Raw genomic sequence first — 26,849 nt, forward strand, 5'->3', positions numbered from 1 at the left:
ATGGCTTAAAAAAAGAAAATATTGCTACATAGCTATTCCTTTTGAACAGGTAGGCAAAAATCAAAGCATCTCATAAATGCAAAGCCTAGGCTGGCTAAAGGAATCATAACAGTTTCAATATGAGGCATGCAAGAGTGAGGATGTGTATGCATTTATTATGAAAAGTGTTGTTCATTTGTCACAAAGAGTGCTGCTATCAGAATGCTTTCATGTGGGGAAGGAGAGAAAACAACCGGTCAGCTATCTGCAGGATCCTGTAAGAGTTGTTTCCCCTCCAGTTGGTCTACACATTATCCCTTTCTTTGCCCAAAATTTGTAACATGTTTATGTCCTATTAAAATATTTTCCCAGATATGCTTGGTGCAAAGAGGACTGATGCAAAAACGGTAGGCTAGATCTCTAGGTATTTTAAATAATTTCAGTTCTGTCACCTGAACTGGAATTAAGCTGAATTACAACTGCTCAGCAACTGACTCTGAAAGTGGGTAGACCTGCCACTTGGAAAAGAATCCCTGGTCCCTACAGACAACCAACCTCTTTCTCACCAGGGTTTGACTGGCTGTCAAGCTCCGTGGGAGATCCTGATTCCGGAGCAACTTTCCGCCTCTCCGTCCGCTCCCGCGAGGGGGTCGGGAGAAGCGGTCTTTCTGCCTGGGCTCGGGGAGAGCCGGCTGACTCCGTTACCTCCGTCCGGAGGGGCTTTGGCAACCCGGGGCGCAGCAGCAGCCCCCGAAGTCCCGGCGTGGCCGAGCCTGGCTCGAGGAGCAGCCGCGCTGCCGCGGCGGGGAACGGGGCGGCCGGCACACACCGCACACCACCCGGCTGCTCCGGGGCAGCGCTGAAGCGGAGGCCCGGCTCGGGGCGGGGGTTAGCGGGGCTCCGGCCGCGTCCCCTCCCCCTGGCGCGGCCGGAGGGCGGGGGTAGGAGGAGCTGGAGCCGGAGCTGGGGCTGGATCGCGGCGGCTCCAGCGGAGCCCCCGAAGTTTGCGCTGCCGGCGGAGGGCGGCCCTCGGCCCGCCGCTTCCGGGGCTCCGCCGCGCCGGGCGGAGCGGAGCGGGCCGGCGGGTGCCCGGGGAAGGGGGTGGGAGCCGGCGGGCCGAGCCGAGATGAAGAAGCCGGACGGGAAGGTGGTGCTGCTGGGGGACATGAACGTGGGCAAGACCTCCCTGCTGCACCGCTACATGGAGAAGCGCTTCCAGGAGACAGTCAGCACTGTCGGCGGCGCCTTCTACCTCAAGCAGTGGGGGCCCTACAACATCTCCATCTGGGACACAGCCGGTGAGACCCCTGGTGCGGCGCGGGCCCGCTGCGGGGCGGCCCAGAGGACCCCCCGCGGGCTCTCGGTGTTTCCCGGCCCGGAAAGGGCCCCCTAGAAACTTGCGGGACGCTTGCCGGCGGGCTGCCCCTCTCCTCTCGGTGCGGGAGAGCGGCGCTTGCCCTGCCGCCGTCCCAGGCGGGGGCTGCCCGCCGACACCGTCCGTGTTTCAGTCACTCTGCGTGCGGTTTCCTTTTCCCAGATTTTGGTAGGAGCTGTTGAGGGGATAAGGTTGGGTGACCTCACTTGGGACGGTGGTTCACCTCTCCATCTCCACCGCTCCGGTTCTCGGAGAGGCGAACCACGCTCCGCACCGACGGAGGTGGGGGGGGAACCGGGAAATCTCCCTTGGGAATTCGGAGCTTACTGCGGTTATTTCGGTGCTGCTGTAAAATAAGTCGGCTAAAACCAATGGTTTGGCAGTAGGACAGAGTCTGAAACACATTTCTGACGAGCCAAAAGGGGCCTTACAGCTGCTAATCCGTAGTATTTTTGGACCTGCTTTGCAAAACGTGGATGTATAGAGAAGATCGAGATGCCTGTTGGCTTTCTTTAGCCTGAGTAGATGGCACTGACTGCAAATTCAGGCAGGAGTTAGCGAGGTTACAACTTCTACTCATCGCTTCTAGCTGCATGCTTTTTAAATGTCCAGCCGCTATCAGCTGGTGCCGGGCTCAGACTGACAAATGAGCACAGCTCGCCAGCCCTTCAGACGTGGCTTGCTCTTTGACCGCAGCAAGAAGAGCCCGGCGCATAAGGATTTAATGCATAGCGAACGTGGGCTGCAGGCAGTTTCTGTTTGGGAGAGCAGTAAGGGGTTGTCTGGCTCGCTGTGTTGTGGCAGGCAGCATCTCCGGGATGCGGGAGGGAGCGCGGGTTGTGGTTTGGAACCCTGGAGGGGGGGTGGGTGGGAGAGCATGGACTGGAGAAGTGGTTTGTGGTCTCAGTCATGTGAATATCTTGCTCTTGGTTATTAAGTCAGGAAGTATCATGTAAAGGGCCAGACTACACTGGAAAATGAGGTCTGTGAACGTTCCTGCCTGTTAAGTTGGTTGCGGGAGAAATATCTTGTTCAGTATTTTTCTTGTTTTCCCGTTTAGCTGAATTTTGTTGAAATTCTTTAGTGGCAACCTGAAGAATGTGGGTCATATATTCTTGTGAAACTTGGGGAGCTGCAGCATCGTGCAATGTTCCAGTTTCCTCTTGGTGACGTTTGGGAGGGAAGTGCATTTGCTGTGTCACTTCATGTCACAATCTAGTTCAAAACAGCTTTTCCTGCTTAAGGAATTGAGAAGGAGGAAGCGGGGAAAGAAACTGCTGAGAAGTTATGCAGGAACTCTCTTTAGAGGCGGGGAGGAGATGCTTAAGAACTTTGGCTTCTTACATTTCTTAATCTATTACTCTGATGAAAGCTCTCTACCAGCAGCCCTGTTTTAAATACTCTTTCTGTGTGCTTTGCAGCATTTTTGAGAAAAATCTACTTCAGTTTTAGAATTGTCATGTTCTACTGTGGGAAGTCTCCTGTGAGCAATGGCTGCTTGTTTCTCGTAAGCCAGACCCATGTGGGTGATTAGCAGTGGGCTTTATTTCAACAGAATTATCTTGGTGAGTTTGTCCTTTGGTAATTTCCCTCACGCCCTTCTGCTTTTTTTTGAATCCTGTGTGATAAAATAAGTCTCTCCAAGGCCTCTTCTGATTTTAGAGCCTTTCTTTTAGTGGTTTATTCTTATTGTAGTATTATATTCAGTGTTAGTTGAGGAAACACCTGAAACACCCAGGTGATACCTGTCTCCAGGCAACACAAGGGTTCAGGGCTCATTGCCTTCCCAGCAGCAAAAGGTCCTCCTGCACCCTGGCTCAGGGCCTTGTGATTCTGCTGCCTGTTCAGCACTGCAGCAGAAGCTCCTGCTGCTTCCCAAGCCTCGGCAGGACTTCCGTAGCAGGATTGCTGAAGCCAGTTGAAAAGTGTTCTGTTGTACTGAGGGCGGCGTAATGTATCTTCCTCATTCTTCTCTGGAAGAGACGTACCTGCTTTCTCCTGTCCTGGTGGAGGGGGAAGGAACCTTGCGGACACTGCAACTCTAATGTTGAGTCAATAAGGGCATTCAAAAGTCTGTTGGTTTTGGTTTTTTTTTTAATTTTTATTTATTTTGTGCAGACCTCACACTTTTGCTGACCACAACATGTCTGCAGTCCTTGGTCTGTTGCTCTTATCTCTCTGTGGCGTCACTGTCTTATCTCTACCAGGTGGCTACCAAGTAAGCTTGGTTTTTTTGTAGTAAGACGGAGTTTAAAATTTAGCTCTTCTGTCTGTTTATTAACCTGACGTTTGCTTACTACTGAATGCTTGTGAGGCAGTTACAGGGTCATCAAATACAGATGCCTTGTTTTCTCTGTGTGTGCATAAACTTATAGGGGAATTCAGAAAGAAGAAATCATCCAGGAGATAAAAAATTCTCTAGCACAACAATATGACAAAAGTACGATTCAACGTTTGCACCCATCTTACCTACCTAAATACTGAATGCCAACACAAGATGTCTGTCTTAATACCCTAGTAGCACTTAACACAATGTACAATGTAGAAATGTGGAAGATTTGGCCTAGAAAATGAGGAGATGCCTGGTCATAACTACTACACTAGTTCAGTACTCTAGTAAAATACACAAGCATGCAAGATTAACTGGAATGCATGTCCTCTTAAAATTTTCCTAGTTCATGTTGGTTCTAGTTTGTGAATGTATGTTTATTTTTGTTGGTGCTTATCAGCATTATTCTGGGGACTGTTATCTCCTTAGAAGTCCCCTATATTTTTCTTTCAGTTCAGTTAGGATGGTTATTTGTTATTCTGGTCTGGGTTAGGAAGTTGGCTGAAACAATGTAAACTTCAATACACTAATGTAAACTACATTACTATTCCTGTAATAGAGTTTTGTTTTTACAAGATTAGACTTTAGTGATTGATGAGTATATCTGCAGTAGCGGTGATGGACCAAAAGTTAAATATGCGTGGATATTAGTATAACATCAGTTTAATTGCCTGTCTTCTGAATTATTTAAAGAATGTGTCATTTTTACCCATCGCTGTTGATCTTGCATTACTTCTCACTGTTATTCAGAAAAATATCACATTTTTTTCCCAGGAAGAATTATATTTGCTTGCCAGAGTGCTTAAAATGCATGGTTCTGTGTTATCACTCAGTAAATCACAGAAGAGCACACCGGACCTGTTTTGCAAAGTTAGGTCTGAAGTGCAAATCAGTTATTCTAGGGAGGACTCGTCTCTTGGCTCTACATTCACTCCCCTCCTTATCTTGGAAAAATCAGCTGCCTATTCCAGTGTAAATTTTTCATGTTCTTAGCCACAAATCTTGTAAAGTGGGTGTGCAGAAGTTGTCAGACTTGATTGCATTTTCTGTAAATGCACACAGCAAATAATTCAGCATTTCCAGTTTTCCAAGCTAATTATGAGAGAAGTTATTTTCAAATTGCATTCAACTCAAGGAAACAAGCCACAGATGGAAGAATACTGGGGCAAGTATCATATGCTTGCCATGTTTTTATGCTCTTTGTTTTTTTCCTAGCCATCTGCTTTTGGCTGTTTCTCCATTGTCACAGGCTTGGAGAGTTGGTCTGCTGTTGTATTCTTGGTGTGAGGAATTATTTATTCTGATGTTACGAATTATATTTGCTTGTTTTCTGTTTGGGTCAGTTAATTCAAAGGAATTAAAAAAAAAAAAAAGGTCCATAAACTATAAAAAAAGACAGAAACTGTAAACTTTTAGCGTATTTTGAAGTCTGCTGCATAGAAGCCTAGTCTCTGAAGCATCTGAGCTATGCTTTGAGATCCTCATAGTAGTATGTTTGGAGCAGAATTTTTCTGAACCAAAGAAGGTAAGCAACAGTGTCACCTAGAAGAATTTTCTCACGTGGAAGGATTGGAGGCTGGGATGTCAAGGCTGTATATATGTATATGTATGTGTGTATATATAACTTCTAGGCAGTGCTGACAGCAACTGCGGAGTAAACCAAGACTTCCTGCTGGGTGTTGATGGTGTGTGGCTCTGAGCTAGCACACAGCCTTTTATCCCGGGCAGCGCAAACACATCCCGAAGTTCTGAGGGTCTCAGTCCTGCTCCACCATTAAACCTGGAATACTAATGCATGGTGGCTGCAGCTAACAATGTTGTGGGAGTCTTGGGCGTTCAGGCATATTTTCTGATGCCTTAATATTTCAAAGGGATAAACTTGTTTGTATGTTAGATTCAGTCTCTTTAAGTTGACATTTGTTTATCTGACAGATAAGTGGTGCCTCCAGCAGCAAGGTTTCTTAATTATTAGTGGTCCCCTGTGTTGCTGGCTTAGTATTAGAGCAGGCAACTGGTAATGACAAGTGTTTAATAAAGTTCACTTCATGATCCTGTAATTACATTTTAAGAAAGAGGCTGGGTTTTGAACTTCCCAACAGATAGTCATGCAGCATTATAATGGGGAAATATAAAGGTTAACTGGGAAAACAAACTTTCCTTCTTTTCCTTCCTTCTCATCTTGAGCTAGCTATCTGCATGCAAGAACTGATTGACTGTTTCCTTCTGTGAACATTCAGCTATCAGTTCATACTTTTCCACACTCCACCTCTTCATTTTGCACCTGCAGATTTTTTTTAATGACTTTTTCACTTGTGGAGCTAGTAGGGACAAAGGAGATAAATATAGCCTAGAAAGGCTTTTCTGCGACTTGGGTCAGCTGTAGTGTATCTGTGTAACAAATGCTTACATCTCTTGTGACTAGTTTGCTGATGTCTGATGGATCGGTGCTGGTGAGCGTGTATGAATTGCTCACAGTTTCTGATCTTTGATTGTCAGTGTTGTGTTGGCAACTGCTTGTGCTGAGCTTTCTCAGGCTAGGTCTGAGCGTTTAGCTGGTAAGAAGTGTTAGGTTCCTCCCTTGTTCAGTTAGGCTTTGAGTTTTTTTGGATTTTTTGAGAATGAGATCAGCCCAGGTAGACTGATCTGTCTGCTGCCCTGGAGGCCAACGCTCCCCTGTGTGATGAACAATATACAAATTTGCTGTAGGTAGGGAGGAAGTATGGTCTTTCATCGTATTTAAACAAAATGGAGAAAGAGTAGGATTAAATTTCCTCGTTAAGTGAAGACTGATAGTAGCTACTCTGATATTCTGCTGGTTTTGACTTTTGAAAGTAGAGGATTACAACAGGGGAAAAGAAGCTACGGATGAGATGGGGAGGTGGGTTAGTCAAAGCTGAAGAGGACTCTGAGGCATGTGCCTTTTTGAACCTGATGAAATGGTGACAGAGCAGCAGTTGGGGCGTGTGATGAGGTATCTTTAGTTGAGGAAGTTGCTTGTTGGAAGAGTTTAGGGGCTGTCACCTCAAAAAGGGGATCATCTATGAGGAAGGCCACTGAGTGTGTACGTGTGCTCAAGAGGAAGGAACTTACCAAGATAAGAGTTGGAAATTATGGGGAATAAAGTGCCTTAAGTTTGTTGCTGGTGAGTCACAGGTTGAGGGCTGGTTGTCACCAAGAGGCTTTGAGTTTTTGCATTTTGCCTTTGGGAAGGTTATCTCGCAGAATATGATGTTGACCTCTGCATATTAGTTGTTCATAGTTGTTGCATGTAAACCAATGACAGCTGAGGACCAATGCACTGTACACAAGTACTGAAACTTCCCTGGAATTACTGTGTACAGTTATAGTCCCCACATTTGAAAAGGAAATCATACGAGCGGAGGTTCAAAGGGACAGCATGGCTAGCTGCCAAGAAAAACCTCTTGTACCTGGGGAAAAGCCCGGAAGAGAGTTCACTGTCAGCAAGCTCTGTACCTAAAGCCTCTGAAGCAGCTTCAGAGGGAGGAATAAAGGTTTAGCTTTAGAGCATCCCTGGAAGCGTGGTTTTGTTGTTGTGAAACAGTGCACTGGATTACTTTTTTTTCTGCAATGAATGTTTCCTGTTAAGAGCAGAATAACTTGGGAAGTGATTAAAAATATGAAGAAATAATGAATTGTGTGGAGGAAGTTTGATTTTCTCTGTCTCCCAACTTAAAAATACAATGATACACAGGTAGAGTCAAAGGTAGTAAATTCACTGCTGCTGAAAGTGCTTTTTGTATGTAAATGAAGTAAAAATATGGAAATACCTTGTCAGAAGAAATTGTCAAAAATATACATTAAAAAGAAACAAAAAAAGTAACACACTTTTATTCAGCCATTGCTAACTTACTTTATTGAAGGAGGAATTTTGTTTCTGATATGTAGTTTTAGTACAAACTCTTGGGAAAGCAAACTAATGGGGAGGGCAAGCCACTTTATTTTGAGTACTTGATGCAGCCCTAGATAAATGTCATGTATGAACCTCTGGAGTAACTTCTGTGTTCCAGCCTCCACGTTAAATCCCCACTTTGCATGTGGTATTTAATAATAGTGTGCAAAGTGACTGAGCTGTTCTAACCTAAGTGTGAAACTACTTGACCGTTTGGTGAGACTCTCTCTGAATATTATCAGTGACCTGAGGTCTGTACCCGGCTAAGGCTGTCCAGTATTGTGCCATGGCATTGCAGCTTGACAAACATTAGCAACTTTGGAGTCCTCAGTAGCACCTTAGCTTCTATAGCCAAAGAAGTCATCTTTGCTTTCTAATTTTAGCCTGGAGGGAGGCCTGAGTTTTAGAGTCATATTGTAAAAGGGGGATGAGGGGTTAATATTGACCGTTTTCAACTGTATCTGAGTGGATGGTGGAAAGGAGAACAAGAATATATGTTTGCCTAGTCTCTGGTGCATGGCCTGTGTCCTTGTTTTTCTGTGAAAATTTTGCTTCTCGGCTTTGGCTGATACAAATGAGTTTTTACAGGTCCTTGAATCAATTGTGTACATCTAAATCCATGTTTTAAAGCCCCAGATCCTAAGTTGGAGTGATACAGACAATCTTCATAGTGAAGAATTTGTGCCTTTGGCATTGCATCCTTTCTTCCCTGCCTATTGAAGGTATCTCTTTCAAAATTGACTGGACAGCTGAGAGGTTACTTTAAGTGTTGAGTGTCTGCTTTGTGGCAATACTGAAAATATATGAGGGAGGGAGGCATGAAGAAGAGAAATGGTTAGTCGAGCAATGTAAATGCAATGGCAAAGCTGCTGTCAAAAATTGCAGACATATGGAAATTAATCTTGTTGGTGGATCAGGAGCAGTAGGAGAAATCATAGAAAATTTCAGAAGGGTGTCCAAGAACTAGATTATTCACTTTGGTAAAACTGGTCTCCCGGTTGGGTATGTGCAAAGGCATAAATAGGTGTTCTGTGCAAGAAAACAAGTTATTAATGCCCTGTTGCACTCTTCAGTTCGATTTTAGTATTTGTGAAATGTAAACCTGAGCTGTCTAAGAAATGACCACTCTTTCAACAGGGTGTGGGGAAAAACACGGTCAGGATGCGATGCTTTTTCCCCCCCTGTAGTTCTCTCTCTAGCTGAGTAAATAGCGTTGTGCAGAACAGCAAAAAGCTTCATTAGCTGTAAGGTGGAGGTGAATGTGTACAAAGTAACTCATGTTGACGCAATTCTGGCTATTTCTGGGTACCAGGCACATTCCATAATGGAAAACAAATAGCTACTTAAAGTTAGTATTGTATGCTTAGGTGGCTGAACCCAGGCCGTCTGGGTTGAGATGTTTTTTTCTACTGACTGTGCAATCAACTTTTACTCCTTCCTTTGGAAGGAAGGTCACAGTCAGTGCTTAAAATAAAAGCACAGGGAAGGTAACTAGCTGTTAGCTGTATGGTTTTATGTTTGCTTCTTTGAGCGCTCATGTATGGTGAGTACTTTTCTTGTTTCATTTCACACGTACATACACGCTATAGTGCACAAATATCAAAGCCAGGGAGACTCATAGCCAGCTTCACAGTGCCTTGGCTGAGCTGCGCTTAATGCTTAAGTACCTTTATGTGTTCACATCTTAGATCAAGTTTTTTGCATTGCTACAATTACTATCTTGTGTTGAAGCCATTAGCCGTATGAGCTTCCAAGCAATTTCTCCTGTGGCAGTGTTTCACTGTCTGAACTGAAGATAGACTTCGTAATTCCTCATCTGAGTCACATTGTACTATTGCAAAATATGCAAACAAGTAACCTTTGTTTGGGTCTCCACACTAAGTCTGTGGTGGATGTATCCGGAGTCATTAAAAATCATAGAGCAGAAAGAATCTTTTTCTTTCCCAAGTCTGAATGATTTGCTTTCTTCCAGCTGAATACTGGGTAGAACATCTGGGATTTCATCGATTCCTTTTCCTGCGCCTGCTATATTAACTATAACTTCATATGTCGTACCTGAAGATAAGCCTAGGAAATGAGATTTTAACTTGGCGATTAAACTTATGCAAGTGATACTGCTGAGAGCAGAGGGTGGTCAAAGGAAATGAGGTTTATTTTGTTCTTAACTTGAATGAATTCTCAGCCTAAGTAGTTTGCCATCCTTCACCACAGGAGATCGAGGATAACATCCTTTAGGACAACCAACTCAATAAGCATGCAAGATTTTCTAATCCTACTATCCTACCTGTGTGGAAAACCCCTAAATTTAGATGAGAACTTCTTAACATCATTTTTAAAGGGAGACAGATATGCTTGTGAATCTTCTAGTGTATCTACCCCTTGCTTACAAAGCAGACTAGAATTGAAGTTGGCTTTGCATGGGCCACCAAGGAGCCAGTCATGGAAGAACTCTGCTGACAGCCTGAAGACCTGTGTAAGCTTGAATTTATTAACGTTTATAGTGTTTTGGGTCCACAAAAGGGCATTAAAGATTCTGGAGCACAAGTCTTATAAAGAATGGCTGAGGGAACTGGGGTTGTTTAGTCTGGAGAAGAGAAGGCTCAGGGGGGGACCTTAAAGCTCTCTGCAACTACCTGAAAGGAGGTTGTAGTGAGGTGGGGGTCGGCCTCCTCTCCCAAGTAACAAGCAATAGGACAAGAGGTAATGGCCTCAAGCTGCACCAGGGGAGGTTTAGACTGGATTTTAGGAACAACTTCTTCACCAAAAGGGTGGTCAGGCATCAGAACAGGCTGCCCAGGGAAGTGGTAGAATCACTGTTCCTGGAAGTGTTCAAAAACTGTGTAGACAAGGCCTTCAGTGTCATGGTTTCGTGGTGGTCTTGGCAGTTCTGGGGTAATGGTTGGATTTGATGATCTTCAAGGTCTTTTCCAACCTGGTTGATTCTATGATTCTATAAAGCAAAAAGAAGGAAATGCGTACTTGATCTTTTGCCTTTTCGCCAATTCCACTGGAGCAAAAGTACATTTCAGTCTAGCTTGTAGCATGGTGAAAACTTCATGTAGAGGATTCCAGGAGGAGAGACATTTAAAACTTTAAATTCTCAAACCGGTTAACGTCTTATTATGAATTAAAGTTTCTATGCTATGAGGTTGTTTTTGTTCTGTCATTTCACAAATAGGTTAATAGAGTTCTTTGTTTTGTTTTGCCTTTTCTGCCATGAAAATAACTCAACATGTCCTCAACTACAGAGAATATCTCCCCACCCCCCCCCCTTTTTTCTTCTTTTTTCTGGTGTACAGGTTAATGAATTGAAGATTGGAATAATTTTGTTCAATAACGATTAAGCATCTGGTGTAGATACTTCTGCCTGTTCTCCTCAGCCTCTCCTCTTGATCCACTGACATTTTTCTTTAATCAGTTACGTAATTTAATATTCCTAGCCACAGTTTTTTGTACTTCAGCAAAATCCTACAAAATACAGAGAAAAGACGACGTCCCATCATTCAACTGCTCTTATATACCTAGTTTAAAAATAAGTCTTCAGTACAGCTGAAATAGCAGGATATTTTTGTTTTACATTCTGCAGCTGATGACTACTTAGGAATTTTTAGTCATGTATAATATTCAACCATAGATATTTAAATACTTGAGATTTTATTTTGCTCTTAGTTATATTATTATCTGTAAAATGAAAGATGGCTTATTTAGACCCTCAGGAAAATGTTCTTCCTGTAAAAAATATATTAACTAGAAGCCCCAAAGAAACAGTTTGGGAGGCATGGCAAGAGAAATGAACGTGTGCTTCACGTGAAGAATGTGAAGCAAAAGTTAGACAGACTGAAATAGCCTTTAAAACAAAAGAAATGCTGAAATGCTGTTCACTGGCTGCGTAATAATGAGGAACAAACACTCCTGTAAGTGTTTCTCTACACAGAGTCAACCAACTTCAATTTTTGCTTAAGCTCATGTTCCTAATCCACTCAATGACAAAAGTATAAAAACATACCTGTGATGTGCCCTGGTTACATTGACCTTCAGTTGAGCTCCTGCTTCCCTTTCCCCAAGGGGTTTGGGCTGACTGACTTCCCTTTCTGGTTGTGCAGGTTACTTCAGCAATGGAACTGAAGCTTCATGCAGTTTAATGCCTTATGTTGTGAAAGTCCTCAGAAGTTCAGTGTGTCCATTCTTCATAATGGGGTCTGTGATCTGGACATACAAATCTGTTATTGCTCTCTTCTTAACTGAGTTAAAAATAAGGCGCTCTGTTGTATTTTAAAGGGTTTTTTAATTATTTATTTGTTTCCACTTTCTGGCTGTCACTTCCTCTCAAAAAAAAAAAAAAAAAGGCAAGATTTTGGTTCATTCAGAAGAGGAAGAAATGACCAGACTCTGTAGTGGTTTATAGTTAAAAAATGAAAAAGCCCTGTGTAGTTGAGACAACATCTTCCAAGATTCATAAAAAGGATCATCAAATCTTGTGCATTGTTGCAAAGGAAACATGGGTATTTTAAACCAAACCAAACTCACTGGTATGAGAGCGACACCATCACCCCCCCGTCCTGATAGTGGCTGTTGCTTATTCAAAAAAGAAATCTCTGATTTTTGAAACTGAAAATGTTTCAAACCGCTCAGCTCCTCCAACCTGTGCCAGTATGGTTACTTCTTACTTTTATGAGGAACAAACACTCCTGTAAGACTGTCTTTAGGACTTGGGGTTTTCCTCCCACAGCAGATAGCTGTATGTGTCACATTGGGATTGTTTCCCTTATCTCCTTTTCTGTTCTAGCGTTGTGGGCCTTTTCCACATTAATAATAATTAATTTTATCTCTGAAAGGGATGGTGGCCAATATACTTGGGTTCCTCTCTCTATATTGTAGGGCCCCAGTGCCTCTATTGAACAAAGCTGTGCTGCTGCTGCTATGGGAGAAGAGGATGGTGTCTGGCTGTGGGGAAGGGTGGGAGGGTGCATTCTCAGGGACGTGTGAATGGATTGTCCTTAAAGTCTTCCAGGCTGATTACTGAAGACTAAAAAGGCCATTGCTTCTGATGCCCTGGTGCTGTGGTAAAAGCACCCTGGAGATCCCTGAAAATATCTGCAGACTGAGCTTTTTTCTGTGTCTTAAAACTCTCTGGCTGGTGTCCTGAAGTGGAATGCTGTGTGAGGGGAGGGAACACTGGGCTCTGTTAGCCCATTGCCACTGCTTATGCTTCCTAAGTATTGACACAGGATGGAAGGAAATGTCATTGAAGTGGGTCTGATGGAAAATAGGTACTGCCATAGCTAATGTTCTTGTAAGTGAAGCTCTCCTGTGGGTCTCTTTCAGAGAAAGCGAACTTACTGCATTATGGTATGACTCTCCTTGGGTAGGTATGCACAAAAAAGTTTATAGGTGCATGTTGGTGGCTTGGTTTCTTATACTTGGGAAGAAGGGATTTGAAGACAGTCAGGAGGCCAAAATACATATGATGTGTTTGGGGTTAAAGTGGTAATATGGAAAAAGAATAATGGTTCTAATAGATTAGACCATTTAATTTTATTTATGGTTGGATACAAGCTTAGGGCAAAGAGGATCTGCAATCAGTAACAATGAACTCTTTTTCTTCTCTAAAATGTCATGTTTATTAAGTTCATGGTATTTCTTTGCTCAAAATATGGTTGGTGTGTTGTATTGGTTGACTTGGTATGTATCTAGTTACTGTGCTGCAAAAAATCCCACGGGGAATTTCTGATTTAAAAAAAAAAAAAAAAAAAAAAAAAGGCGAGCCTGTAAAGAAATTCCTAAGGCAAAACCAAAGTATCTAATGAGGAAGTTGAAAAACTTAAGTAGAACAGGAAGCATTTCTCGTCTGTGAGGGAACAGGCAGATGCTGACTTGTAAACTCTTCACTGAGACCTGGCAGCAATGCCAGATGATCGGTAGCATTTCGGAGTGCTTATTGAGATATGTTTAGGAGGGCAATCTCAGCTAAGCCCAACAAGCTGCTCACTCACTCCCCCCCGGTGGGATGGGGGAGAGAATCATAAAAGTGAGAAAACTCGTGGGTTGAGATGAAGAGAGTTTAATAGTAAAGCAAAAGCCGTGCACATAAGTAAAGCAAAACAAGGAATTCATTCACCACATCTCATTGGCAGGCAGGTTCAGCCATCTCCAGGACAGCAGGGCCCACCCATAACAGTGACTTGGGAAGACAAACACCATCACCCCAAACATTCTTCCTCCTTTCCCCAGCTATATATATATATATATGCTGAGCCTGGCACCATGTGGTCTGGGATATCACTCTGGACAGTTGGGGTCAGCTGTCCCAACCTCTTGTGCACCCCCAGCCTGCTCGCTGGTGGGGTGAGAGGCAGAAAAGGCCTTGACTCTGTGCAAGCACTGCTCAGCAGTAACTGGAACATCCCTATGTTAGCAACACAGTTTTCAGCACAGATCCAAAACACAGCCCATACGAGCAGCTATCAAGAAAATTAACTTTATCCCAGCCAAAACCAGCACACGAGGTTAACTTGCCAGCTCCTTACTGAGCAATATAAAACATCCAGTGCGTGTGGAGTGACCTCCTGGCCCTGCAGTGCCAGTCGAACTATGTTAAAATGCACCTGGTCACGCATTCCTGCCTGAGCTAAGGACCTGCTTCTCGGTTTGTAGAGCAAACTTTGGGAGGGAGTGTGGGCTTTAAAGATCGCCTTTCTGAGTGACTCTGAAGGTAAGGACCTGGTAAGAGCCTCTGCTTAGCAATTGTATGGAGAAGTGGGCTCATCTGCAGTGCCTGTTCCCCTATGGAAAGGAATTGTAAATTTAAGGAAGAAGTATCAGTTTTCAGGTACTGGAAAGAAAAACCATCTGCTTTTAGTACTCATCATATGGAAAATGAATTGCTTTTCTGTAGGAGGGGCTTCTCTTTGAGAAGATGGATTGATGTTCCAGTGGGCGTTAACAGCTGAAAGGCTTTCTGCACAACCCAGAAGCAAGCGTCTCATGCAGACGAGGCTGTTCTACAGCCCTGTCCTGTAGCTGGCCTCTTTGTTACCCACTGCTGAGTGATACTTGACCATCAAGCTCTGCTGCTGCAGTTAAGTGCTCTGTGCTATTGCTTCCCAGAGAACTCTCCACAGTAAATCCGAAGGGTTTTGGTTTTTCTGTCATAAATTTAACTCACAAGCACCCTGCAACATTTTCTTTTCCGTAGAGATGGTGTTAATGCTGGATTTCAGCTCAAGTTCTGGTGGAGCATTGGCTCGTAGACAGGATGATAATGTCCCATAAATCTGGCATGCCCTCATTTCTTTTGCCAGGCTTTGGTGTTTAGATAACACATCTTCCTACACAACTATGAGATTTCATAGGGAAATTGGTGGTGTTTTTTCAGTTTGTGTTTCAGATGCACTCAAGATATGCTTGCTGGTCTGGCGGGGCTATGGTCAATTCTGTTCATCTTCCACAAGGTGCTACCCTTCCAGACAGCTGAAAATATACAAACTGCTTGATGCTTCTGGGGTTATTTCCTTCTCTTAAAAATAAACACAGTACATCAAGTGACCTAAATAAAATGGGTAGTTTGAAAAAAGTCTTTCTCTAGCTAAATGAGAAAGTTACTATTAGGGTTGTAGAGGTGTCAGTGAGATTTTTAGCTACATATAGGTGGGGTTTTATTCCCCCCCCCTTATTTTTTTATTTTTTAATTTTTTTTTTTCTTCCAGTAAAAAAGGTTAAGCTAGATTCATTTGGGCAACAAAATATATTTTGCAAGGTACGTTGAGTGGGTAGTAGATGGCAAACTGAGCTCTTGGTACCTCGTGATGTCCCAAAGCCTATGAGCTGTTCTGAAGAGTATACCAAGTGTAAGGAGGGATGAAAGTAGTGAAGAATTTCAGTAACCACCTAGCTTTGGTGAGACGGTCCTGCTTATAGAATAATATGGAAAGACTGGAGAAGAGAGCTACAGGTATGGTTAATGGTTTAGAGGAATCTGCTAGGGGCAAAGAGCTTGAATATGAAAAAATGTTAATTTCTCTGGCATAACAAGAAGGTGGTTAGGTTATACAGGAACACTTTTTAGGGAGGAGTGTGGAGTTTTTGTGGGTTTTGGGGAATGTGGTGGGTTTTTTAGTGGTGATGTTGGTTTTGTTTGGGTTTTTGTAAGAAGATACTTCATGGAGCTGAAAGTCTATCAAAATCCAGAGGCTGAAAGCTGAAATATAACAAGGTAATTTGTGGGATATTAACTTTTCTTTCTTTGGCTGCTTTATAGAATACAAATTTCTCAGTCACAAGATGAGGGCTGAGTGAAATTCTATCATCTTCATTACGTAGGAGATGAAGCATAATTCTCATTCTTGTCTGATCTCTGGCCTTGCTCTGTGACTTTTTTTCTTTTTCTTTTGTTTTCTCTCTTCTTTTCCATGTTAACTTGATCTCTTCCTCCCCTTGAGTGTGTCCGACGGGTCTGTCTTTGGAAACCAGTAATGGAAGTCTTCACTGACAGTTATGGAATGAAAATGGACAAACTACTGTCAGGGCTGGATTTAAAAGTTTCAGGGAATATTTAAACTGGTTCATGAGTGAATAACACAGGATTTGACAAGATGACTGAGGGACGTTTATTGTAGTTCAGCTGTGAGTGAGTGGGTAATCAGCTTTTTTTGATACCTCTGTGACTCTCTGTGCTCTGCGGGATAGAACAGATTGATCAGCACCACCGTAAACTGTTAGGCATCTGCCTTTAGTTTAGCTGCCTTTAGAAAATTAAGCTTTTACTTAAAAGCACATTTCTTCATAAACTGTCACACTGTTAACTGTCAAAACCGCAGCAAATTTTTTACCCATGTTTCAGTTATAGGTTCTTTAAACGTATGCTGCGAGTAAAGGCTGTGTGTCTTTTGAGTCATTCCATCAGCACATCAGAATAATTTTTGTGACTAGACATTTATTGTGGAGCTTCTACCAGCACATGCCTTGGAAAATAAGCCTCTTGGTGGATATGAAATAAAACTAGCCCTGTAGCAAAAATACCCTCTATTTTCTGTTTTGCCATTTTTATTAGACAAGGTTTTCTGTGTGCCCTTTTGCTGAAGAAAAACATATCCCAACAAGCACATATCCCAACAAGCCATCTTCTTCAGATAAAGCTCAGATGATCCTGTAGATCATTAACCACATCTTAGAGTTCAGCATGTGACGTGCAGCACATCACGCTGACATTATTCTTGCATAACCTCTCAGTGTGCTATTTGTCCTAACAATAAAGGGCCCATATAAGTGAACTTCTTTAGAATAATTGTTTTATGTGAATTGTGCCAAAGTATCACTTTTGGAATGTTAATTGAATTGGTGTTTTAACAGCGATTAAAGAGTCAGTTGAAACTGCTCGACCTATTGGTATTGTTCAAGTTTGACAAGGAAAAGCTATTTTCAGAAAGGATAGGGGTGTTAGGGGGGTTGTTGTCCCAGCCAGCTAGGTCTTGAACAGGTTGTGCTATAATAATTCTGGGTGTACACAGCAAAAAAGAAAAAAGGAAACACAGCCAAAATAGAATTATGAGTGCTTTTTACTGATGAAAACCATAAAAGGAGAAGCAAATTAATAATAGTTGCTGCTGTCATTTATTTTAGCTGGCTGTTAAGATGACTTTCCTTTTGCAAAGGTTGTAAACTAGGAATAAGCTTGAATATGTAAAGGAATTTAGAGAGCATTACTATTTGCAAAATTATTAATCCTTTCATGCGAAGGCTCATCTTTCTAGCCACTTCACCTACCTTCTGAGTTTTAGGGCAAAATCTTTTACATACTTCATATTTTCTGGTCCCTGCTGAAACATGTCCCACAAACCTTATTTATGGCATATCAATTATTTTTAGTTTAGTTATTATATTTAGAGGGGAGGGGGAAGAAGTAGGCTAAAAGAAATCTGGCTATAGTTTTCTTTCGTTGAATGTTTTACTATTCTTAGGTATAGAGCGTAGTGGATTTTCCATTTCCAGTAAGTAAATACCCCCTTTTTATTTATTTCCTATGCCTTCTAGTGATTCTTCTTGTTTGTAAAGATTCTGAACTGATTCCTTTCCCAGCCATACAGGTGGTGATTACAACTCAAAAAAATTGAATTCATATGCTGCCTTTGTATTAGAACAAGCAAAAAGAGCAAAGCCTCATACAGGATACAGCGTGTGGTAGTGTTTCTTTTCTCTGTAGTTCGTCTTTATGCTCTTTAAAAACTTTTTCATCTAGTCCTGCTTTCCATATCTGTTTCCATGTCTGTAGGATATATTTTTTGTGGAATGTAGTAGGGGGTAGAAATAAATGATTTATGTTTTTAGTGCCCTCAACTCAAGCAAGGGAAGTAAGAATGAGTTGCTTTTCTTAATGCACACTGGTAGTTGCTGGTGTGGACTAGCCTTCCAGGGAGTAGTCCTCTTCTCTTGGCAGAATGTTAATAGTTAATTTAGATGCCTGAAAGGATGTTGGCTTTGTTATGTAAAGGAATGGAAATAAAGGATGAGTTTAATTTTTTTGACCTTGAATATTACATTGGAGACAGGATCCCCAGTAATAGGCCTTGGTGCTTGGTAATGTAAACATGCCATCCAGTTTTTCCTGAATACTACTGCAGCCTCTCTTTTTATTCCATGGAGAATACATTAATATCTTAAATATTCCTGCATAAATTTGTGGGGGGCAAGTGGTTATCCTCTTAAGATAAAAATAGATAAAAAACTTATGCTCTTTTTTACAATTTTGTTTAAGAATTAGTAATTTCGAACAGCCCTTCAGTTATTCATCGCTGTGTGTTTTTCTCATCTTTGATTCTTATTAGAATTTAGGTTGCCTAATAAAACACATCTCAAAATATATGTACCATGTTATCCCAGCCACTTCTGGATCACTGATGGTAGTTTAGGAGGCTTCTAGAGGAAAAAAAAAACCGAACCAAAACAACAAAATCCAAACAAAACCCAAAACAATTCTCCTTAATATTTTTATTTGCAGAGAAGGGTACAGCTTAATCTCCCAGGATAAAAACTGTACTGTGGTACCATAACTCATAAATTTGGGATTATAGTGGCAAGACATTTCCTGTTTCATCAAGACCTTTATCTGCCTCTAGTTAGATAACTAGTTGGATTTTCTCAAGTAACTTACCAGGCTGTTCAGACAAAATCAGATCTATTAAATAGAATGTTTTAATATTAGGTTGAATTCTATTCTATAATCTGCCAGTAGATTGTATAGGATTTCTGCATGTGATTTCAGCGGGGACTATATTATAGTGACATAATGTAATGCCACTTTCAGATCGGGAAAATAATCTTACATTCCTGCTGTATAACAGCATACCGAACTCTTGAGATCTGTCTTTTATTCAAATGTCATGGTGTTAAACATATTAGAAAGCACCTTCTGCTTCACTGTTTATGGTTTGCAAGGCTTTCTCATCTGTGGCAGACAGTTAAATACATTGTTGGTTCCTCTGAATCTGGGACTTGCCTCCATTTGAATATTGTGATCTTTTTTTATGAGGAGACATTTGTAGCACTTGAAACAAACGTCCTGTATATATTTTTGCCTTCCTGGATGCCAGCCTCTAGGGGAGGAGAAGAGCTTATGCAGTATATTTCCTTTATCTGTATAAAAGCAGTAGTATAAATACCTAAATGCTGTCAGGCTTGGATCTCAGTAACTTTGGACATAAGCTTGTGAATAACCTCTATGATAAGGAGTGTGTGTGCGCGTGTTGGTGAGATCATGTGTGCAACATGGTGGTGCTTCTCTGTGTGTGTTCATGTTTTAAATCGGAGTGTTAATTGTAAAAGTGTTTTTGAATAGCCCCCACTTTCTAAGACCAGATCTGAGGGCATTTAAGTAATTAATAGATAATGATTATGCAATGGATAAGTTCTAGGCATTCCAGTCACTGATTTTTGTGCCCAAGGGAAACATTTGTTAGTGGAGGTGTGGTGTTTCTAGTGTGATAATTAAAGCTGACTGAAGGACAGGACTCAGTTTTATAATGATTTCTTGTCTTGCCTAAGTGAGAAGTGAATGATTACTCCTTCATGTGGCTTTCTTGCTCACATGGAACTGCTGTTTTGCAGAAGCAGCTTTACAAGCCTAAAATGATTCATGTTTGTAGAGTGGTGATGTTTGCAGGGTCTTGGGAATTTCATATTCCTTCAGAGCTCAAAGTATTTGTTCATTAAGTTGAAAATATGTAGATTTAAGGGAAGAGATGGTCTCTTCCACAATTTTAAATCTTCTTTTATTATGAGATAGAGATACTTGACTTAGGAATTGAGAGTAAGTTCTGTTTAGAAACGGAGTAGGCTTGTCCCACTGTATTTTACATTGAGCCCATTTTCTTGACTGTTTCTGATGGTTTTTCTTTGGAGAGCTGTATTAAAGAATTTTCCTTTGTTCATTGTTCACTTAACCCATGTGTTTGTTATTTTCTTCCATGTGTAGCTCTTTCAACTTTAAAACATGAAAGTGAAGCCCTTTGGGTATTAAGATTAGTATTTTCCTATGTTTATGTTATGTTCTGCTTTGGCCAAGACATCCATATTTCTGATTTTTAATAATTTAAATAGAAGCTCCTGAATTAGGGCACAGTTCACCCCTTGAGTGTTGATTCATATCTAAGTATAAACAAAATAAGTGTTGTCTTGATTTTTAGTAGAGCTAGAGATCTGTTGCATTCTGAAACTTCAGTTACACAAGTATCTTCTATATTGTAGCGCTGTGAATGTATAATAGTAGGTGAAGGTGAAACTTCAATGAATTTTCTAGTTGCTCAACTTTTAATTGTTTTGGTGGTTGGGGTTTTTTGGGGGTGTTTGGTGTGGGTTGGGTTTGTGGGTGTTTTTTTCTCTCCCCTCCCAGAGACTTTCATTCTATGGGGAATTTTGTCTTGGAGGAAACCCAAATGTTGGCGTTTTTCTAATGGATCAGGAAATCATGTATTCAGGTAGCTCCTGGGTATATAAAAATTGAGCGCTCCAGTGCTTTCTGACTCATTTGTTTCAACTAATTCCTACTTATGTCCTCCATGTTAATCCTTTGGGATGGAGAGCTTTATTTTTATCCCCAGATAACCACAGGCATAGTCTGGTTCTTACTAAAGCTCCTGACTTCAAGGGAAATGTGATAAAGCCATCTAGAAGAAATAAATACCAATCCTGAACAAGGTAATGAAGAACTCAGACTTCATCCCTGTCAAAACTTGAGAGCCTGACGCACTTCTGGGCAGGGAAACTTTTCTGAAACCTTTATGGACCTTTATTGTTTGTTCTTTAATAGTCAGTATATATCTCGGTGTATGTGCACAAACAGAAATCTCAGTTCCTAGTGAAATTTTTTCCCCTACTGCCCTTTAAAGGGTCACAACTTTACTGCTTTGTCCGCAAACAGAGGGAAATGTTGTCCCTTTTTAAAAGGGAGCTTGTTTGTCTGCTCTTGTGATCACGTGGATGTTCCTGCTGAGGTAACTCAAGAGCATCAGGGTCACCCTTTGAACCTTCATCCACTGCAGCTGGATCCTCAACTCTCATTTCTTTCTAATACTGATTTCTGTGCTGTGTCATGGGTGTCATACTTTCTGTTTTATTTCCTATTTTAGCCATCTCCTTAGGGCACAGTTCCTGTCTTTCTTAGTGTACGCCCAAGTTCAGATTCTCCTATAAAGGAGAAAGAGAATTTGAAAGGCAAAACCTAACTGATACCTTGTGTTTGCGTTAATTCCTCTCTACTGTCCAGATTACAGTCTTGCTTAAATTGCAGTGGAAATCCTTAGAACATACCTGATTAATGGACTGGGAACTTTCTGGATGATTTTGCTCTCTTGTTCATTTTTAATGCAATGGTAGTGTGCTGCTTTTGCTCACCTTTGTGTGCTTTTCCACACTACATATTTGCTTTAGGAACTCAGAATTTAGAACCCCACTCAGACTGCAGTATCAGAGTAACAACAGTCCTTTTTTCATTACTTTCTGGAAGACCTTTTTAGCTCTTTAGTATTTGTGGTGTCTTATTCCCTCAAGATTTAAAGGAACATTCTGTTTTGCATTCTCGTATGTGCTCAGCACCAAGAGATTTAAAACTTGTTCTTCCAGCAGAGGATTTCTTAAAAGAGTGTGTGTGTGGGAAGTAACACTACTTAAGAAGTTGTGGTGAAAGCCTTTGAAGAGGTGGTATATAAGAAACATTCAAATCTATCTGGAGGAAATCTTTTGCTCCTCTAAACATCAATAGCAACTTCACAGGCCACTTTGGATACCACCCTCAGGAATGGCAGGCAGGAAGAGAGCTCCAAGGAGGAGATTGGGGCAGTGGTTAGCACTGCTGCTGTCAGTGGATCCCACAGCAAGGAAGGGAAGAGGATGCTTGATCAGGCTGTGGTCCCATCTGGAGAAAGCATTCATGTGGGCTGCTGTCTTCCAGCTGAGAGGTTGGGGTGCTGTAGGAGGCTGGCTAGACCAAAGCCTAGGCCTTAAGTTCAAGTCTTCGCACACTTTAAATCTAGCCTTGAGTAGAAGGCTGGCCTCTTGCAAGGTCTGCTTTTCCCTTCTTTCTCCCTTGGGTTTCTCGTGAACTATGTGGTCCTCATGAACTATATTTGGTCCAAATGGACTGAAGTCCATTTGGCTCAAATTCTTTGACTGGTTCGTGACAACCACCATAGGACTTTGAAAATGCTTTTGAAAATGCAGGTGACTGCACTGCTTCTGAGTGGGTGAAGTCTCCAACAGGACTTCATAGACTTGCTGGAAGAGCCTCTGTAAAGATAATGGTGCTGCAGGTAGTGATAATGCCGTAGGGTGGTTGAACTGCTGTACAGAAGGCAAGATATAAAGATGAAAAGAAAACTGGAAATTAGTTTTGGGTTGCTTGGCTTCAAGAAGTTTCCCTAATGTTGTACCTTTGTGGTTGATTTGACTCTTCTTACACTTCCTTTGATTGCAATTTATTTGATAGTTCCACCGCTCTTCCCTGTTACCTTTATTTTTGGAAAGGGTGAAATTGTTTAATTCCTGAATTCAGGGTTTACCATTTAATTTAGCTAATTGTGGAAAAGGTGCGTGGTTGGAGGGGGACCAGATGGGTCCAGGGAAAGAAATCACTGGTCCTTAAGAAGGGGGTGACTGTTCTATGCAGTAAGTTTTTCACCATGTCTGATATTATTTTGCCCGACACCTTAGGGACAGATAAGCTTTTAGTTTAAATACTTTGTGTAGTTTTGAGGTTTTTTCCACATCTGGGGTTGTTCCAGTCCTTAAGTGCCAGAAGTGATCTGTACAAGGAAACTGGGCTGCAAAAATACATTATGCATTTTTTCTGCATGTAGATTGTGCTGTGTGGGTGAGCGAGAGAGACTATCCATAATTCCTCCGACATAATTAATCCCTTATGCAAGGTAAATTCTTCTTACTGTTTCTTTCCCCCTTTCAACAGTATCTTAGTTGTAGAAGTAGCCAGTTTGTAGTTAGAGTGTAAAAGTGTCATGGTTTATATTATGCTGTGCAAGATTAGATTAGCATACAAATTCCATAAAACAAGTAATAGTATTGTTCGAACACTCGGTTGCTGTAGCAAGTCATTCTGGGCACTGGATTTTATGGCTTAGGCATCTGAAGTGGGAGGATGGAGGAGGATCTATGTTCCATTGTGGTTTCCAGACTGCAGTATAATCAGGGTTCAGATGAAAACAAAGTAGGTTGCGGCACAAACTCCTACTGAAAAATCAGAGACTTTTAAAGACTCAGTTGCAGTGCAGCTGAGAGCACAACTCTCAACATGAGACTGGAGGAGAAAGTGTAAAAGCACTGACTCCTTCCCTATAACCCAATCTCCCTTGCCCTTACCCAACATACCTAAACAAGGGCATATCTATTTTTTTCCCCTCCTTTTTTCCTACCTACCAGATCATTGGTTAAAAATGTCTTTTGCTGGGGGAAACAAGTTGGAGGTTATACAAAATTGCGCAGAAGCAATTCACTGTAAACTTTGTCTAACACTTTTCTGAACTCCATTCATTGAATTTTTGACCTCTGCAATGTCATATAACACTTACTGCCAATAATTCACTGTGCAGGAAAGTAAACTACACAAGGATTTTTAATTTTTTATGTAAAATCCTCATTTTCTGTGTTACGAGAGAGAGTAAATAGTTGCTCCTGGGTTACTTTCTCAGTATTAGGTCTGAATTTATAGACATCATTCATACCCTTTCACCAGCCTGAGAGATCCCACAACTTTTTCTCATGCAAAAGTTTTGCATGCTTCTGACCATCCTCACCAGCTTCTTTTTATACCTCTTTATAGTGTACTTTGAACCTTTTCAAATCTATTTCTCTGGCAGTTACCAGAATATCATTCAGTGTTAAAGGTATGGTGAGCTTTGAACTTCATGCTCATAGATGCGCTGAATGGTTTGGGTTGGAAGGGACCTTGTAGACAATCTAATTCTAACCCCCTGCTATGGACAGGGACACCTTCCACCAGGTTGCTCAAAGCCCCATCCAACCTGGCCTTAAACACTTTCAGGGATGGGACAGCCACAGCTTTGCTGTTCTAGCTTGATGTCTTCCAATTTTGTTTACTGATAATGATGAAGACTTTGTCTGTTTTCTGGCCACTGTGGAGCAGAGTCCTAAAGTTTGTCAAAGGACTTACTACAGTGACTAAAAGTTCAAAGTTCTATTCCCAACAGGAGGTAGGCTCTAAGTTACTTTCACAGTGTGCATGTACACGTGCAGATATGTTTTCTCAATATACGCTGACCTGTATTTTTCAGCATGAATTTCTTCTGTCTTTCCTACTCCACAGCCATTTACGAGAATTTCATGATGCTGTAACTTGCGGTTAGTAGCTTCGTGCAGAAAATTAATGTATCTAGATCACTTCCAGATTTCCTGTAGATGGAGGCTGTGTGCAAAGAGGCTATACAAAAAGATTTGAGAAATGATGATGATTCTTAAATGTTTAGAAGAGTGATGTTGGCACTTTTTCTCCCCTTCTTTAGTGACCTAAGGTGAACTCTGATGGCTGGTCGAAATCTAGTGTGTTTTTTCTTTTTCTCAGTCAAGTTTTGGGGAGTAAAGTGAACGTGCTACAGTAAATTCTACATGTAGCAGGTATTTGGGGAAAGTTGCAGTTCTCGATAGGAAAGGAAACACTTTGTCTTCTGCCTCATTTGCCTTAGTCCCTTTGCAACTACTGAAGAACATTGTTTGCTTCCCAGAATTTAAAGAAGAGTCAGTTTTGTCTTCCAACAAATTTGAAGGAGACCATCAAGGCTTAGCTGGAAGTGCTGGTTGATATTCACTGAGTGACAAGGAGGAAGAAATGTTTGTTATGAACTGTTGGTTATTGAGTAATGGTTGGGGCAACTTAAAAAGATAAATTACTCCCAAAATGTAGTTAGGGTTCTTTATACTGTGTGTGTTTAATACTCTAAAAAAAGGGTGAGTACTTGTGATGGGATAGGTGTGTATTAATACATACAGGCTATATATGGCAGCATTAAACACGATTATTTTCCTGTAAAGTAAATGTACCTGAGAACTGTGGGCATGTAGTATAGGACTGAATTGCTTACAAAATCCTTCAAAACCTAGGGAGAAGTGGATTACTGACTTCGATCCAGATTTCTGAACTGGATATACTTGGAAGTGTACATTGAATTTATAAGAATAATAAGATCTAGCAGAATTTGAAACAGTAGAACTTATTTTTTGTTTATAAATTGTTAAATAGGTGGAACGGGCCATCTGCAGATGCAAGCAGGGTAGCTGTTAATGTGTCATAAATAAACTAGTATGCAATTTAATAAAAAACCCTTTTTTGCTTTCTGCACTGTGAATGCAGTGTCACACTTGCTCACTTGTCTTTACAGATTCCCTGCTCTGCCACTGAGCAAGCAGTGAGCCAAGCTGTGTTCTGCAGCACAGTTGCACTCCCAAGGGAAAGCAGAAGGAAAAAAAACTGAAAATGCTACGAATAACACATTTTTACCTTCACTGCTCCATCCAAATGGCGAAATTGGCTTAAAATTCCCTAAACTCTTTCACTTGGTTAATAATGTAGCTTGCAGCACACTGACTTATTGTTGTGTTTAAACCTTTGCCAGGACGGGAGCAGTTTCATGGCCTCGGGTCTATGTACTGCAGAGGAGCAGCTGCTGTGATCCTCACGTATGATGTGAACAGCCTCCAAAGCCTGACAGAGCTGGAAGAAAGATTCTTGGCGCTGACGGACAGTGCAAGTGCTGACTGCATTTTTGCTATTGTTGGAAATAAAGTTGACCTCACCGATGACTGCGCTTTGCCACCAGATGAAAATAGACCTGAGAAGTCTGTTGCCAGCTGCAGCTCGAAGGTGCGAAAACAAGTCCATGCAGAGGATGCAATTGCGCTCTATAAAAAGATACTGAAATACAAAATGCTAGATGAGAAGGATGTTCCAGCGGCTGAGAAAATGTGCTTTGAGACCAGTGCAAAAACAGGATACAAGGTAGACTACCTCTTTGAAACCGTGTTTGACATGGTAGTCCCAATAATTGTACGGCAGAAAGCTGAGGGGCCACCGCAAACTGTAGACATTACAGACTACAAGCCGGCAAAAAGGACAAAATCTGGTTGTTGTGCCTGAGCCATTTACATGACGTAAGAAAAGGGGAGGGATTGTTCTCTCCAGCAAACTGAGGAGTAGCAAGTGCTTGCAGTTCACCAGAAAGGAAAAGTCAAAGAATAAATAGACTAAAATGGTGTCTGTGGAAAAAAAGAAACAACCCAAACAACAAATAACCAAACAAATCTTCTGACCATTAAAGGTTTCTGGGAAGCTCTGTGTATGAAAATGGGAAAGTGAGCGAAATTATAGAGGAAGACATGCCAGTTTCCAGGGGACCTGACGACAAATGGTGTATTAGTACAATTGGTACAAATGACAATAACTTGAACAGTTTTGAAGGAGTCTGATTTTTACTGACTTGCCATTTCATGTTGCATGTAAATGATCTGTTTGTGTACTCTCGACAGCTTTCACATGATTATCATCTTTCCTCTTGCGATTCTGACTTTGGAAGATTGAACACACAGTACTTTTTTATTCTTGAGGGAAAAAAAATAAAAAGAAGAAAATCCAGGTATATAATTTATATTTGTAGCTAATAAATCAATTACGATCTTTTTATGTCAGATGACAGTGTAAGATTCAGAAGCTGAACTATTAAAATCACTGTGGATACATACTGTTA

At 41.5% G+C, this 26,849-nt stretch overlaps 1 protein-coding gene across 1 annotated transcript; it reads left to right on the forward strand.

Moving 5' to 3' along the window:
* The first annotated feature begins 929 nt into the window (after positions 1 to 929).
* Positions 930 to 26,849, forward strand: RAB20 (RAB20, member RAS oncogene family). The gene is made up of 2 exons (XM_030477200.1): positions 930 to 1,277; positions 25,722 to 26,849. Exons 1-2 carry the CDS (start codon positions 1,106 to 1,108, stop codon positions 26,240 to 26,242), a joined length of 693 nt encoding a protein of 230 aa, XP_030333060.1. The 5' UTR covers positions 930 to 1,105; the 3' UTR covers positions 26,243 to 26,849.

Source organism: Strigops habroptila, chromosome 2 (assembly GCF_004027225.2).
Source record: "Strigops habroptila isolate Jane chromosome 2, bStrHab1.2.pri, whole genome shotgun sequence".
In the NCBI taxonomy this organism is placed as follows: Eukaryota; Metazoa; Chordata; class Aves; order Psittaciformes; family Psittacidae; genus Strigops; species Strigops habroptila.

Excerpts from the sequence above, each read along its gene's own strand:
- RAB20 (XM_030477200.1), top strand. The coding sequence starts at position 1,106 with ATGAAGAAGCCGGACGGGAAGGTGGTGCTGCTGGGGGACATGAACGTG. Across the intron at positions 1,278-25,721 it reads CTCCATCTGGGACACAGCCG|GACGGGAGCAGTTTCATGGC; the intron begins GTGAGACCCCTG and ends AACCTTTGCCAG.